This window comes from Ambystoma mexicanum, chromosome 6q (assembly GCF_040938575.1).
Source record: "Ambystoma mexicanum isolate Mex_15411 chromosome 6q, UKY_AmexF1_1, whole genome shotgun sequence".
In the NCBI taxonomy this organism is placed as follows: domain Eukaryota; kingdom Metazoa; phylum Chordata; class Amphibia; order Caudata; family Ambystomatidae; genus Ambystoma; species Ambystoma mexicanum.
The window spans coordinates 1189134414-1189151300 of NC_090937.1; the positions used below are offsets into that span (position 1 = coordinate 1189134414).

Consider the following 16887-nt stretch of genomic DNA (forward strand, 5'->3'; position numbering starts at 1 on the left):
TGGAACCGGGTGGGAGCTGCTCCAAACAGCTCAGCATGGACAAGCGGATTGAGTGTCCCGAGAAAATGGGTTAGGGGATTGGGGGAGATTGGGAGAACATATCAGGGAACAATGGTATATCGTTTTTCTTGTTATGGGCTTGTGCCCAGAAGTTGTATTTTGTTGAATAAATCTGCTGTTGTCCTGAAAATCCAATAAAAAATGAATTAAAAAAAAGGGCAGGAGTCAGTACAATAATGAAGTCCATTTCAGTCAAAGAACAGCCCCCCAATAAGCACAATCTACTATAAGTTTGGAATCCGAAGAGATTTTGTAGAGATCAACACAGAGAGCTAAATAAGATGGCAAGTTACTCCTGCTGCAACCCACCAAAATACATTCCATATCCTCTTGGGTACACCACTGTTCGATCTTAATCCTTTTAATAATCTTGAGGTCAGACATTCTTACTACGCCCAGACCAGTCTTCTGGCGCAGCAATGCAAGTACTTTGTTTCTTAAGGCATCTCTTGGTTCAGGACCTCCACAGGACTTCACATTAGAGATAATAAAGTTTCTGGGGTCCATAACAGACTTCCTAACATAGTCTCCAGTGATAACAGGCAAGGAGGCCTTGTTGAAACGTAGATATTTCAGGATACAAAGTTTGGAATTGATATTGTGCTGTTTCAAATGATGGCCCGGAACATAGACAGGGTCTCCAGAGACAGCATGCAAAATTGACCTGGGAATTTGGGCTGACTGCTCCCTTACCGTGATGCATCTGGGGTTAAGACATAAGGCTTTCAGACTGTCCATAGAGTAATCCTTTGGGGGCTGTATAGTAGTTCTTAACTCTGGACTCATCAGCCAGGAAATAACTTGTTTCCCCACACTGATATCTTTCCCCTCTCCTGGGGGTTTATTAAGGTCAAGGGGGGGCATGCAGACCAGATCACATTGGGTCGTTTGGGATATCTGGGACGCAACATTTTTGGAGTGGTTATTTCCTTTGCCCGTAGGCAAATCCCACTGACAGAATTGGTCTAACTTTCTGGGCGGGATTGGACTTCCGACATTGTCTATCACGTCCAACCATGCAAAACAATCTGAAAGTTCCCCAATTATTTTATCCTTCATGTGTGCCCATTGCGCCGGACTAATGTGGCCAGTTGAACAGAGATGAATCCTACTTATCTAACGTCACTATGGAGAACTGCAGAGAACACTCCACAGTGGTTAGCGGACCATTCTTTGATGTCAGTTGTTGAGGAATTGGTCCTCCACTATTAGCATCACAGTTGTTTACTATGTGTAAAAGTGACATGCTAGCCGCCCCATTGTCCCAGCTATTAGAAGTAACTATCTCAGAAGGGCATCCCAACTCTCCAATACGATCCAATGACTCATCCATCGCTTTTGTATTAATCAGTGGCACAGTTGGCACACCATTGAAATCCTATTCATCATCAGAGGTGCAAGATCTCGTGACGTGCAGTTTCACCCTTCTTTGGGCACTCAAGGCCAGCACTTCTGTTAAGCGGTTGTTTTTAGTAAGAGGGGTTGTATTTAATGCCACCGGGAGAGTGGACTTTTTTTGCCTTCAGCTCCAGTGGTGGCCATTGTCTTTACTTTAGCTCTGGTGGTGGGCATATTGGGTATGGATAGGGGACAGGCAGACAATTGTCCTACTATGTTCAGAGTGCGTAAGTCGCCAGGCACACAGGACTGCTCCAGTGGGCCCAACCCACTCCACGATGCAGAGACAGATTAGCCCTGCAATGGCTAAATCAGCCCCTTAGACACCCAACGATCCTCACATTATCCTTGCCCTGCTTACCAAGCATCGCACTGATTTGGCCCTCAAGGTGCGCCCTCACCACCTTCACATTGAGCCAGATCATCCCCACTACACTGTGCCCCACCTACGCTGCACTCAGCTCTCTGCTCTATGTTCACAGAGTATGCTAAAGTACTCTAAACTGGACTACTGTAACAGCCTCTACGTAAATCTGCCTGCTTCTACTCTCCGCCCTCTGCAACTCATCCAGAACAGGACTGCGAGACTTGTCCTTGGCCTCAAGCCCAGGGACTGTATCTCTCCAGGACTAAAATCTCTACACTGACTCCCAGTGGCTGCGAGGATTAAGTTCAAAACCCTCTGCATTGTCCACAAGGCCTTCTTGGGCCTGGGGCCAAAATACCTTCAATTCTCTCTTCCTAAATATCTTCCCTCTCAAGCTCTTCGCTCATCCGCTTCCAACTCCCTCAGAGTCAGCCACTTCTCCAAGCAACGAGTTGGGGGTAGATCTCTCTCCACGGCAGGGGATTCCCTCTGGAACAGCCTTCCTGCCTCCCTGAAACTTGAGGAGGACCATCTCCGGTTCCAGAAGCACCTCAGAACCTTCCTCTTTGCTTCTGCTTTCTCTCCCCCTCGCCCCTGCTAAATTCCTGACTGAATTTGCACTGATTCTGCAACAGGGCTACTCTCACCAATCTCGGTCCTTGACCCTGCCACTCTCCCCTTGCACTGCCTCCCTGGCAACCCCTGTACTGCGGGACTGTCTCTGTATCCCTATAGCCCCCCTTCCCAGCACTTGTCTGCACTTACCTTGCACTTGCCACCAGCTGGCCCTTATTATTTATCTTGTTATTCTACTATCCCTGTACTGCACTTTCCCCTCCCCCTTTCCCCTTGCACTTTTCCCCTCCCCCCCCACCCATGCACTTGCACGATCTGAATGACACCTGGCCTAGTAGGATCGTTGTCTGTCTTCCCTTTGTCCCCCCTCCCTGCCTCGTCGTGCCTTGAAACACTTGTGTATAGGCGCGTTACAAATGTCATATCATATCATATCATTCACGGGCCAGACCACCCGACCGCACTCTGAGAGAGACTAGAGAAAGTGACCCCAAGATGAGCGTCCATCCACTCGTCAAGCCTCACAAGCCATCAACCACACCTGAAAGGGCTGCTTCCAACAGCGAAAATGGTAACAGTATTGCCTCCTTCAGACAACATTCTGTGCATTATTTACATTCCTAAATTACAGTAATTACCTTCATTGCTGTGTTTACATTGCTTTTAGTGTGTTCTCATATCCCCGAGTTACAGTGATTGCCTTCATAGTGGAGTTCATTGCCTTTAGTTTGGGGGGGCATTCTGGAAAATAACTCATGTGTGAGTGTGGGGGCAGAACTCCTGTGTGGGTGTGAGAGCATTCTGGAATAGATCTCCGGTGTAAGATTACTACCTACAGTGTATTGTACATTATAAAAGGTATAGTGCAAGCTCTACAAAATGCAAAGAGTAACTCCGCCTAACTATTTTTTGGAGACCCACGGTGAGCCCAATATTCTTTGAAAACAATGGAAAAAAGTTTTGAGCACTATGTTCTGGCAGTGCATGGTCTGGATGTTGCCAGTGAAAGAAAACAATGACTACTCTTGCAATGTCTAGGGAATTATAGCCACAACCCATTTGAGAATTTGCCATCCTTGTCTGAGGAAGAGTCCAGTGGGTTGTCTGAGTATCATAAGTGCATAAAGATACTGGATAAACATCATGAGAAATCGCTCAGTATAGGGTTAAAGAGGTAGCACTTTGGGAAGAGAAAACAGCAGCTTAATGAATCTGCGGAGCAATACATCACAGCTTTATGGCGTTTGGCAGACACATTTGAATTTGGAATCACACTAAATGAGCAATTTTGTGACCAGTTTATGCTGGAGTGTGCTGATAGAAAAATTTGAGAGGCCTTGTGTTCAAAATGTAACCCTTCTTTTGAGGAAATGCTCAGGGTTCCAAAGAAGTTGAACACACTCATAAGTGTGTTAAAGAATTGGAAAGAAGGACAGGCTCTGACAGAAGAGGTACAAGTGATGGAAGTTTTGATGATACAAAGTAAAAATTTGGATAAAAATAAACCAATCGTTAAAAAGAAAGGTGCCAGATTTAAAGATAGATAGTGTTAAAGAGGTAGCACTTTGGGAAGAGAAAAACGCAGCTTAATGAATCTGCGGAGCAATACATCACAGCTTTATGAAATTTGGCAGCCACATTTGAATTTGAAATCACACTAAATGAGCAATCTTGTGACCACCTTATGCTGGAGTGTGCTGATAGAAAAATTTGAGAGGCCTTGTGGTCAAAATGTAACCCTTCTTTTGAGGAAGTGCTCAGGGTTCCAAAGAAGTGAGTTGAACACACTCATAAGTGTGTTAAAGAATTGGAAAGAAGGACAGGCTCTGACAGAAGAGGTACAGGTGATGGAAGTTTTAGTGATACAAAGTAAAAATTTGGATAAAAAAACACCAATCGTTAAAAAGAAAGGTGCCAGATTTAAAGATAAGTCGGATGAGGAAGAGAGGAATAGATGTTTCCCTGTGACAGCTTATATCATTTTGCCAACTGTGATAAGTGTCCCGGCGTCAAAGCTCTATATAAAAAAAATGCAATAAGAAAGGTAATTTTACCAACAATTGCAGATCCAAAAAGGAGACTATTGACTGTGTGGATGAGTTATTTGATGATTTAGAGGAATTTACTTATGTTACAGATGAAGGGCCAAGTCCACCTTGATGCTGAGCAACATTTTTTAGACCAGTTTAGGCAAGAAATGTAAACTGAATGAGGAAGATATTAGAACAATGGCATCTGGGTGGAAGACACATTGGCTCAGTGGGCTGGTTCTGGACCATGATGCAGTTTAAGGATAGATTGTCCAAAGGAAAAGTGTATGTTTTTTATGAAGGTAGTTTTCCTCTTCTGCGTTGGTCTCATCAGAAGAGGTTAAAAATAAAGGTCAAACCCAATGCTGATGAGACAGTGCATGCTCTAGATGGTACAGATAGTGGTGTTTTGAGTGATGTTGGAAGTCATATGGTTTTTAGAGAAGAGCTTTAAATATTACATGCAGAAGATAAGGATGAAATCCGATTCTGTTCCAGTGATGCACAAGGCAAGGTCTGGTCCCATAAATCTCAGACTTTGAGGAAATGGAAAAGAATGAGGTGATAAAAAGGACCACTTTGTCTGAATGGGTTTCTCCTCTTGTAATTGTTCACAAGACAAATGGCAAGCTGAGGCTCTGTATTGATTTTCAGTCAGTTAATCATTGTATCATACCAGACAGGCATCCTTTACCAAATATCACAGAAATGCTGAGCACCATAAAAAGGGCTAATATAATGAGTATTCTAGACTTAAGGTCTGCATATAATCAAGTAGTATTGCATCCCAAGTTCAGAGTTATTACTGCATTTATACTCCAGAAGGTCTATTCCAATGTAAACAAATGCCCTTTGGTTTAGTGTTTGCTGTGGTGGTTTTTCCACAAGTCATTTATCAGTTATTCCATGATGTTTAAGGATTGTTATGTTTTTAGGATGATGTGCTTGTGTATGCAAATACTGTAATGGAGCATGATTTGCGGCTGAGAAAGGTTTTAGATATTTTCCTTGAATCTGGTTTAACACTTAGTAAAGAGTAGTGCAGGCTTCACAGAATTGTTATTTAGTAACTAGGACATGAGATATCAGAGCATTGTATCAGACCTAAGGTAGAGCTAGTGAACAGTATTTTACATTTTCCTAGTCTGTATGATAAAGCGCAAGCTGTTTAATTTCTTGGTATGGCTAAATATTATTCTAGGTTGATCCCGAGGTTAGCTGCCAAATTTGTTAGCATGAGGAAGCTAGTGAAGAAAGGAGTACAATTCCAGTGGGACAGTATGTGTGAAGAAGAAATTTGTGAAATCAAATCTGCTTTAATTAAGGCACCGACTTTGAATAGTTATGATTCAAGCAAGAGAGGTATGGTGACTACTGATGCCAGCAATCATGGATTAGGGGAAGTTTTGGCTCAAAAGAGTGAAGGGAATTAATGCAATATTACATTTCCATCTAGAGTGTTAAAGGAAGAAGAACATAATTATACATGCCATTTAAAAAGAGCAATGAGCAGTGAAAGGGGCGATAGATACATTTCCTCCATATTTGTGGGACATGAAGTTTATTACTCGGTCAGATCACAAGCTTTTAAAAGAGAATTTGACCAGTAAGGGGTTGGGCAAAGTGTCTTCCAGGATCAGGAAATGGGTTGCCAGCCTTCAGGATTACACATGGGACTTTGAATATGTGCCAGGAGTAAAGAATAAAGTGGCAGATTGTCTAGGTTGACAAATGTGGGTGAAGAACAGGAGGCAGATTATGATGACATGGAGGATCAAGTGGTGGAAATAGAGATGAATCAAGATGTAGTGTCAGAAGAAGAGTAACAAGAAGTCATTCTAAAATATATTGTTTTGAGGGACACTGAGGACCAAATTGAATGTGGGCTGAAGGGTTAATAGATCAGGGAAGGGTATATACCTGATGCAGTGAGGCTTGTGCTTGATGAACTACATAGTAAAGGTTGCATGCTTATGAGGGACAACAAATTGTTTCCTCCTGAACCTGTAAGAGGATAGATTTTGGCCAGGGATCATGAGCATCATCAAGGTATGTCAAAAACTAAACAGTTGTTATGGCAGGATTTTGTGTGCCCAGGAATGGACCTAAAAGTGGAGAGGTTGGTCGGAGATTGTCATGTATGTGAGGAATATGGCAAATGCTATGCTGCTGGGGTAGAGCCAATCACTCTAATGTCTATCCCTTCGATCTGGTGGGAACATGTAGGGTTAGCTATTGTAGGGCCAATACAGAGTCAAGGAAATTAGAAATACTGCATTGTGCTGGTTGACATGTTGGCCCATTGGTTTGCAACCTCTTGGGTACAAAATATTTGTACGAGAGATAATCAAGTTTTTGTATGATATATTCAAGCGGGAAGGATATCCGTCAGTCATTGTTAGAGATAATGGTGTGCAACTTGTTTTGGAGGAAATGGAAAGGTTCTTAAAAAGAAATGCATAGAGCATTGAACCAGTTCGGTTTATCATCCAGAAACTAATGGAATTGTAGAGAGATTCAACATAGTTATCAAGGATAGTACTAGTGGAGCCATGTCTGAAGGCAAAGATTGGCGGAAAGCTGCTGAAAATGTTGCAGTAGTGAATAGATTTACTCCCCATTCTACAACTGGGGTTTCCTCATTTGAGATGCTCTGGGGACGAAAGCCCAATACCAGAGGGGGCCTGTCCTGGTTTGGTAGGGCAGGTATGGGCAACAGTGATTTTCAAATGGTTAGTGATATCAGCAAGAAAAAGAGAGGTAATAAGTTGTGTTTTGATGCTAGGAAGGCCACAAACCAGAGGATGTTTGAAGTGGAAGATATGGTCTGTATGAAACTTCCCCAAGGGAGGAAGGGGTGAGTATTGAATTAGTCAGAACCGGTTAAGGTGGAAGAAAGGTTACATGGAACTGTTAAAACCTCAGATGGTAGAGTTTAGAACAGGAATAGAGTTTGTCAAAGCATGACTAGGGGTTCTGTTGATGAGAAGTCTCAACCAAGCAGTATTTGTGACAATAAGGGAGTGGCCATAAAATAATTGGTGATAAACACAGAACGATGGGTGTGGTTGTCCAAGAAGGGAGTGTTGCAGGCCTTTCTACCTAAGGGAGTATGTTGACAAATGAGTTGGCCATAGTTTATTTTAGATGTTAACAATTGTTGTTGATACATGGTGGTGTGCAATCTCAAATGTGTAGAGATGGGAGATGTGGTACATGTTAAAAGAAGGGATTTGATTGTGTTTCAAATGCCATTTTCAAAATGTTGCACATGTTAAAAAATTGAAAGATGTTTTTAAATGTACTTTGCATTTAACGAAAAAGGCTCACATTACCTCTTTTTGTTTATACTTTTGTAAGCGCTTTGAAACACATTGTGTATAGGTGCTATATAAATAAACTATCATATCATATCTTTTTTGTTCAAATTATAGTTGTATGTCCAAAGAAGGGAGATATGTAGCATTCTGTATTCTAAATATTCAGAACGTGAAATGCTGTATTAGAACTATGGGAGTGGGCATCTTCAATTGGAATGTGCAAATTTGAAAGGAGAGAGAAACAGAAGGAAGGCTGTGAAGTAGCCTGCGGGTGCACGTACTCAGATAATAAAATAATACCATGTGTTGCTGCATCATTTCAGGGTTCACGCTAACAACACATGATCATCACATATGATATACTGGGGATATAATTTCCTCTATTTTTGGGGTAGCAGAGGTCGTTGATGCAAGGACATCTCACAACGAATTAACATAAAAAAGAAAAAAAACATAAGTACGAGAACGCATCCTTAGGAAGCTGTACATTTTTCTGTAAATTGTCCTTTTGTACCCAATATACTGGATGAAGAGTTTAGTTATGCCATTCAACAGTGATCGAAGTCTTCCCAAGCCTTCCATTATTCACCACAATGTACTCATATAAAAATTTATTAATCTTTAACATATTTGTTACAGCTCAAATATAAGTTCACGTCTATAAAAGTATATTCTTTGTCACACAAAATGTTATTAGTAATTGTTTAGTTTAAGCATGCGATTACGTATCATTTTTCCATTCAATTTTCCATTCAATTTCGCAGACTATCCAATAATGATTTTGGTCTGAAGAATGTTGGTGAAACCAGGTACCGCTTTTAAACGATAGTACACATATGTACATTTTTCAGCAAACGGCTATATAGTCCGTATTTAGGTTAATCACATTTTTTTTGGACCCTGTTTTTTCAGAGCTAATATTAATATTTTCTGGTAGGGTAAAAAAGGGCAATTCCACACTCGCATCCCTGCTGGTTATATCTATAGTTAAGCTTGAGCCAATGTTACTGATGTCGCCTTTTCCAACATCAGATGCCTCTGTTGATGCGTTCAAGCTATAAGTACTTGCACAAGTGGCATCACTAGGGACATTTCGTCTATGGACACTACCCTTTTTGTGACCTGAATTTTCCACTAATCCCCAACATTTCCTTGAGTAATTCGCAGAGACGGCAGGCTCTTTCTGAGCTATAGATCTGGACATTTCGCTTCTCCCAAGTTTGGCTCCAAGTTTGCCAGAAGAAAAGAACCCACTGGCACCATTTCACCCCAAGTGCCAGCTTCTAATTGTCACTACCCAACAGGCATCCAGAGCACCCTCTGCCTTTAAGTACCAGAAACGGATAGCATCACCACACATCCACAATGTGGAAAACCTTTACAGTGTGACCTTGAAGATGTCAATCAATGATTTCCCGCAGACAAACAAAATCATTGTGTCCAGGAGGCTGACAGCTGTCTCTGAAAAACTCATATACAAGTACACATAATTAGCTTCGTTACGTAGAAGCCACAATATATCCATAGTCACTTAAACATCCAAGTCTTACAAAAAACGTGTTTTTTCTATTAGAGTGGACTCCAGGAAGGGGCTGTTTGTTGTGTGAACTACCATGGGAAAGCTGTATTGCACAGCATAATGCACGGTTGGTAAGATTTCTCCATTTGTTTGCCTCTCCACAATTTAAATGTTACATTTCAGAAGGAAGGAAAAGGCTGTACCCGTTTTCTTTTGGGTACATGTAAATCCAAATACGCATATAAAGCAGGGAGGAGTTTAACATGCGAACCCCTGCATAGAAGACGCTACATTTCAGCATCAATATAGCACAGGCGAGCGACTATGCACTGTGGCAAACACTGCCCTCATTCAAATAAGATTTGCTTTCAATGCATTTTTTGACATGGGGAAAGGTTGCCCTGCTGCAAATAACATTCCGTATTAGCATCAGAGCAAACATTGCACAGGGCCAAAATTGCATTGAAAGAATACATTTTTTGCAATTATGCAATTTTTTCTCAGAAAAAAAGAGAAACCATTTTAGCCCCCAAAATGCTGAGATTTCGTTTTCCAATTGTTATCAACATAATAGAGCATTTTAATGAAAAAGAGAGCCTCTCGCCTCCAGTCTGAAGCGAGTAGTTTCTTTCATATAAGCTTAATTGAATGTCAGCTATACAAAGGCATTGGGTGCACAATATTGTGTGTGCAATCTGTCCTTGCGTTGGTAAAAGGGAAGTTTGAAAAGACAGAATCGAGCATTTAAAGTCATAACACTTACACTTCCTAAAGTTATTTTTCCATCAACAACAGATTGTTTTATGAGCAAAAGACACTAAAATCATTCACACCAGTGCTCCACACACAACCGCTGTGGACAGGGCTGTACACGAGCAACACCAATTACCCTGACAAGCTTCATGTGCAGATAAAGAAAACAACACCTGAGACTGAATCCAATTTTCACGACAAAGCTTCCACGTGTCATTGTAAATAGAGACATTACCTACTAATCACTGCATTGTGAGCCATGCTGTACCACAGCTACACTACTCATTCCTGCACCAAAACACTGCTGAGACCACTTCCGAGTGAGCCCTGCAAACGGGTTCAATTCTCCACATAGATAATGTTTAGGAATCAGACACAGAACAGCAAACAATTGCACCCATCCTTCAGGCAAACGGCTTCCGTAAGGCAGACGATAGACTACGGGCCAATATAGCAAGCAGCCTTCATTTTAAATGTGTAATATAAACAGTGATGTGCTGCAGGCACAGGGGCTTCATAACAGGAACGCGGAATGGAGGATGTTATCATTAATTGGAGACTATAGCTGGTGGTTGTATTTAATTCTGGTGAGATCTTAAATTACCTTCTGGTGAACCAGTAATCTCAATAGAGATGTGCTGTATAGCCCGTGTTATTTCTTACATAATTAACATGTTAGTAACTTTTATTATTTTAGAGGTTCATTTGTTTGGACCTCACGATCTTAGGGCCTAATTAAGAGAAGTGTTTTATAATGGCAAAACCCCATTGAAAAACGATCTGTGAATTAGGCCCTTAATCTCATTATGGTTTTACATTGTTCTTGTGTTTTCTCCATCTCTCACCTTCCAGCACCACCTGTTCCAGTGTTAAGTCTTGAGTATGGGAATTGTACCTAAAGGTGAGTCAACCATACTTTACAACGCCTTTGATTCACATTGTCCAGTAAAGAACTTAGTTGAAGTGTTGTGGGAAATCTGGCAGTAATCCGGCTAGTCACTTTCTCAAAATCTGCATCGTTAAATACATAAATGCATACTGCTTGCTGATAGTCCTATTGTAAATCTACTAACTGATTTTCAATTGCTATCTTTGTGCTTACTATTCACATCATATTAGGGCTCCCTCAAGAAAATACACGTGTCAAAAAATGGCTTCATTTATCTCAATACAAGACATTAAAAGTAACTTTGTTTCAATGCATACCGATTTACACACATAAGCAGAAAATGAACCTACATAAACACAAATCAATGCATAAAATCCTAAAATACATTGGCATGTATATATAAAACATTATTTGATATACCCACAATAAAACATGGACCTGCAGAAGTTCTCAAGCACTCTTCCAACAGTCTCATGCGCGTCCGCTGTATATCAGGGCTGTCCCATTCTTCCGGTTCTGTTCCCCAGTACAAATCCACAACCTGAAAATCAATGAGAAGGATGTTGACAATGGTTTCTTGCTCTGATGAATAGTCAATCACATTTATAATATAGGCTACTGGAGCATCATTCTCTAATATTATCATCGTACATTTTTCGATCTTTAAGAGATATGTTTTGTTTCTTTATAGTAGTCCTCATTCTTGGTGATAGACCGGAGGATGGCTGCCTGGAAAATAATTATATTAAGATCGTAATACCAGGCCTATGTAAAGCTCTTGATGCTGGATTCCTCCAAATTCTATCGACTCTAGTATTAGCTGCCATATTCATCCACCATAATACTACTCACTCGTAGCTGCGTAGATGCAAATAGAGCTGGCATTGTGATTGTATAATTTCTGGTGTTTGTGTTGTGCTTGTATAATGTATATTAACAGTGACTGTAGAAGCATATACTGCAAGGCAGCCTGCAATAGCTCTAAAAAGTATGGCAATAATTGACTTATAATATACGACAGCCTGCAATATGTGTGTAAAAGCATGGAAGAAATAAGTACAACACCACTAATAAAGGTCAGAAGTAGATTTGTTGTTGTAGGAGAAGACAAGAGGTTTTGACTGCGGTCATTTCAGCTATCTGGATCCAGCTGCTCCTCTGTATCTCTCTCCAGCACTCAACTCATAACATTCCATATATAACCAGGAAGGCACATTCTCAGATGCTTGAGTGTGCTGGGGTTCCAAAGCTGAACACTACATAACACACCTCCTCTCCCTTAAAAGGGAAAAGTAATAGTCCATGTGTGAGCTGAAGGAAAAGAGGTGAGGAGAGAAGGAGGGAGATTAGGGGCGGGAAATGATGATAAATAGAAACAGTGAAAAAGAAAACAGTAGAAAGGTAAGTTGGTTAATTAACTTTCACAGCCCTCCTGTTGTTCCAGACATCACCACCAGCCAAGTGTACAGCACACCTATAATCCCTCTCAACCATCCACTGACCAGAAAATCTGCATTCACATTTTCTCCTCTTCCTGGGAAGTCTTATTTTAACCCGATCATCTGCACACAACTCTGTATACTTGCTCCCATGTCTGAAATTCACCACACTCCCTCATCCTGTCACTAACTCTCTCGAGATCATTGATGATCATCTTGGACTGATTCAACCACCCCGAAGTGAGTGTTGGGCTTCCGCCCCCTCATACGTTGAAATGGTGCAACTCCAGTGGAGGGATGGGAAGTTACTCTGTACTGAAATAATCTCTCAAAAAATCTGTCTGCCAATCACCATTATTCATCACTGATAACCTCACAGCATCCATGATGGTTCGGTTAAATCACTCTAGACATCCATTACTCTGGGGATGATATATAATGCGGGCTCTTATTGCACAATCCCCTTCTCCTTGAGCTAAGACCGAAATTAATTCGACACAGATTGTGGCCCTTTGTCACTGAGAAGTTGTGCTGGAAATCTTCCCTTCAGAATACATTCTCAAGAAATTTGATCAGGCACTTGGAAGTGGCATGAGTCACATGAGTCATGAGTATAGCAACTTTAGGCAATCTAGACAGCACATGCATTACAACTACTACATAACTTTCCCTGGAACCAGAAACATTCATTGGTTACATCAAATCCACTGCGATCATTCCCTGGTGAACCTCAGGAACTTGGGGAACAACCATGGGGGAACTCTGTTCCCTAATACTTTTATCGCTGTTGTGACATTCATCACACTCCTTGATTCGCATTACTGCAAGTTGTCCATATGTGGCCACCAATAATCCAAATGAATAGACTTTGTCCTACAGATCCCCACGTGGCTACTGTAACCCAAATTAACTACAGTTTCTCTCATGACACTTGGGACTACCAATCTGTGTCCCCTACACAGAAACTCTCCTTCTAAACACAACTCATCCTTCACCCTCCTGAATTCACTCAATCCCTCTTCAATAATCCAGTCACCATTCCTCCACTTATCCTGTATGAGGCGTTTTACCTCTTGATAAACCTTATCCTCCTGGCACGCTGCTAGCCAATCACTTTCCTGAAGACAAACATCCACCAGAACAATATCCCTGATATCACCCTCACCTGGCATCTCAAACTCATCCTCCTCCACAATGGGATTCCTAGAGAGGGCGTCTGCTACAACATTCGCTTTGCCCTGTGAATGTTCTACCATAAAGTCCAAAACCTGCAACCTGGTGATCCATTTATAATTGCACCTGAATACTCCATCAAGACCTTTCTTAGTGAAGATAGCCACCAGGGATTTATGGTCAGTGCGGATCACAAATGGTCTCCAATATAAGTACACTTGAAATATCAAAATTACCTAAACCATTGCCAAGGCCTCTTACTCTATAACAGAATATTGACATTCAGCATCCTTGAGTTTCTGTGAGGCAAACATAAGTGTGTGTTCTGTTCTCCCATCTTCCTGCCAAAGCACTGCACCCAAGCCATGTTCAGTTGCATTTGTGTGAACAATGGTCCACATCCCTTCCTTGAACCACTGAAGAACTGGGGCTTGAACTAATTCTTTCTTCACATGTACAAACTCACTCTTGCAGGATGAGGACTATTCAAATTTCACCCCTCTCCTGGTCAGTATCCTCAACGCTATGGTCTTGCTTGGCAAACCTTAAACGCATTTGGAGCAATATTAAATCAAGCCCAACAATGAAGCTACCTCAGCCTTGTTTGTGGCAGAGACCATCTCGGAAATGGCTTTAACAGGGCTCATTATTGGCTTTACCCCTTGAACAGATAGGTTGCAGCCTAGGTAGTCTCCAGAAGACTTGCTAAACCTACACTTCTTCAGTGTCAACGTGAGACCTGCATCACACACCTTTCCCAAAAGCACTCTCAACCTGTAATTATGCTCTTCCTTTCCACTGTCCCAAATCAGTATATCGTCCTGGTAAAATATCACTCCAGCTAGACCACCAAGCACCTTGTGCATTACCTTCTGGAACATGCTGGCTGCTGAGACTAACCCAAACGGCATTCTCATACACTTGAACATGCCTACATGAGTAATGAAAGTGAGTATATCATGAGTCAGGATGCATGCGAATTTGGTGATACACCGACCTCAAATCCAAAAGAGAGAAAACATTTGAACCTGCCAAGTCAGTGATCACCTCATCGATTTTGGGTAATGGAAACCTTTCAGTCACTAGATTCTGATTAACTTCTCTGAGATCAGTGCACATCCTGATGGATCCATTACTCTTCCCCACCAATACTATAGGGTGGACCCACTCTGAGGCATTGGTGCATTCAATTACCCCTTCTTTCATAATCCTCTCTAGCTCTACCTCGACCACCTGCCTGAAGGACATGGGTACTGAATGTAGTTTGGCAACAGAGGGGACAGATTCCCTTTTGTCCTCAGACACACCTGGAGCCCAATTAGCCACCTCACTCTCACCCAACTCTCTAATCTCTGATACCTCATTACTTGTACTGGTGTACACTTGTTCGTATGTGTTAGGTCGAGTTCAATTCCTAAAACATCCTGACAACTCCATGATAACACATTTCTGCCAACATCAGTGACAAATACTCGACTGAAGGAATTCTTATTTTTTGTTTTTTATTTATTTGTAATGCGCCGGTAACTCACAAGTTTCGGGGCACAGAGACATGGACACATGGACACACGGACAAAACATGGACAAAACATAAATGTGACAGGACAGTTCCTAATAGAATCTCAATTTCAAGATCCGTGGGTCGGGGTGGTGATCTCAGTTGGAGAGGTGCGTTTTCACTAGCTTACGAAAGCGTAAGTAGTTAGATTATTTCCTTATTATTTCCTTATGTGGACAGGCAGGCTGTTCCAGATACCTGCTGTGATGACCGGAAAGAATTTTCCCAGTCCGGACATGCGTTTGTGTGACATTACTGCTATCCTGTTTTGATCCATGGATCTTAATGCGCGGCATAAGATCGTATTTTGATTTTTAGGTAGCCTGCTGCCTTCCCATGGATTCATCTGTGGGCTATTGTGAGAGCCTTGAAGTGGGTTCTAATCTCCACTTTGAGCCAATGTAATTCCTTCCTAGAGTTACTGATGTGATCGGATTTAGATTTACATTTGATTATCCTAACCACATTGTTTTGGATAATCTGTTACGCCTCTAGGCTTTTTTTGTTGGCTCCTAACATTAGTGCGTTCCCATAGTCTAGTCGGGATAGGATAGTTGCTCTGGCCACTGTGGCACAGTTATTCTCTGATAGGTAGGGTCTAATGGTTCTGAAGAGTCTCATATAGTAATTGCATGTCTTTTTTATGTACTGAGTCTGAGCTTCTGCTCCTAGGGATGCTTCCATCATCATTCCCAAGGTTTTCACTTTCTCAAGTACTTTGATGTTTGTGTCTTCGATCTTAAAGTTTGCATAGTCGTGGATAGTGAGTTTCTGGCTTTGGTGGATACAAAGACCATCAGCTTGGTTTTGCTGCCGTTCGGGCACATCCAGTTGGAATCCATCCATTGTTCTATGATGTTATATATTCTGAGGAGGTTGTCGTTGTCAGTTTTGTGGTCTCCACTAAGTTCCAATACCAGCTGTGTATCGTCCGCATAGTTGGTAAAGAATACATTTGCATGATTTAGAACATAGCATAGATATCTAATGTTGAGGTTGAAAAGCAGTGGAGACATGCTGGCTCCCTGAGGGACCCCGCAGAGAATCTCCCCTTCCATGGAGAATTTGTCTCCCCAATGGTCTCGAAAGGTCCTGTTTTTTAGAAAAGACATTATCCATGTCTTTGCTGCTTGTGAGCAGTTTGCCGTTTTGCCTAGTGCTACTTTGAGCAGGTTATGATCCAGTAGATCGAAAGCAGCGCTGAAGTCCAACAGGATGAGGATTCCCGTTTTTCCGTTGTCCATGATGCTAAGCATCTTTGTCTGTAGGTCCAGCATTGCTGACTCTGTGCTGTGTGAAGGTCTGAACCCAGATTGTTGTGGGTGAAGTGAGTCGGAGGTCTCAATGTGTATCTGTAATTGAGCAGTGGCTACTTTGTCCATGATTTTAAGCAGGAAGTTACAGTTCGTTATTGGTCTAAGGTTGCTTGGGCCTCTTGGATCCAGGCCTGGTTTTTTTTATTAGGGGAGTTACTGTGACTTTTTTTTTATGGCCTGAGGGATAGCTGGTGCTTGAAGGAAGTGTTAACAATTTTTGCCAGTGTGGGGGCAAAGATGTCTGGATATACCAGAATTATTTTGGCAGGTAAGATATTTTCCACATAAGATGTTGGTTTCATAGCGGCAAGTGTTTTTTTCATCTCTTCTGTGGTGATATACGAGAAGTTAAAAGTTTCAATGTTCTCAAGGGGCTCTTCTGCGGCATTTTTAATGTTTTTCGGTTTGTTTAATTGAGCTCTTGTGATTTTCTAGCTTCTCGAAAAAAGCTTTCTGGGTGTTGTCGCATTCATGTTGTGAAGATGTGAA

General features: G+C 41.7%; 1 protein-coding gene across 2 annotated transcripts in view; it reads right to left on the reverse strand.

The window, feature by feature from the left end:
• The window catches only part of NWD2 (NACHT and WD repeat domain containing 2), a 935261-nt gene that overhangs the window by 364721 nt on the left and 553653 nt on the right, over positions 1–16887 (reverse strand). Inside the window, exon 3 of one of the 2 annotated variants that reach the window (XM_069631827.1) lies at positions 11337–11453. In XM_069631827.1, the coding sequence (XP_069487928.1) occupies positions 11337–11453 (117 nt within the window). Of the gene's footprint in view, positions 1–11336; positions 11457–16887 lie in introns of those variants that run through there. The other variant, XM_069631828.1, reaches the window with a different exon arrangement.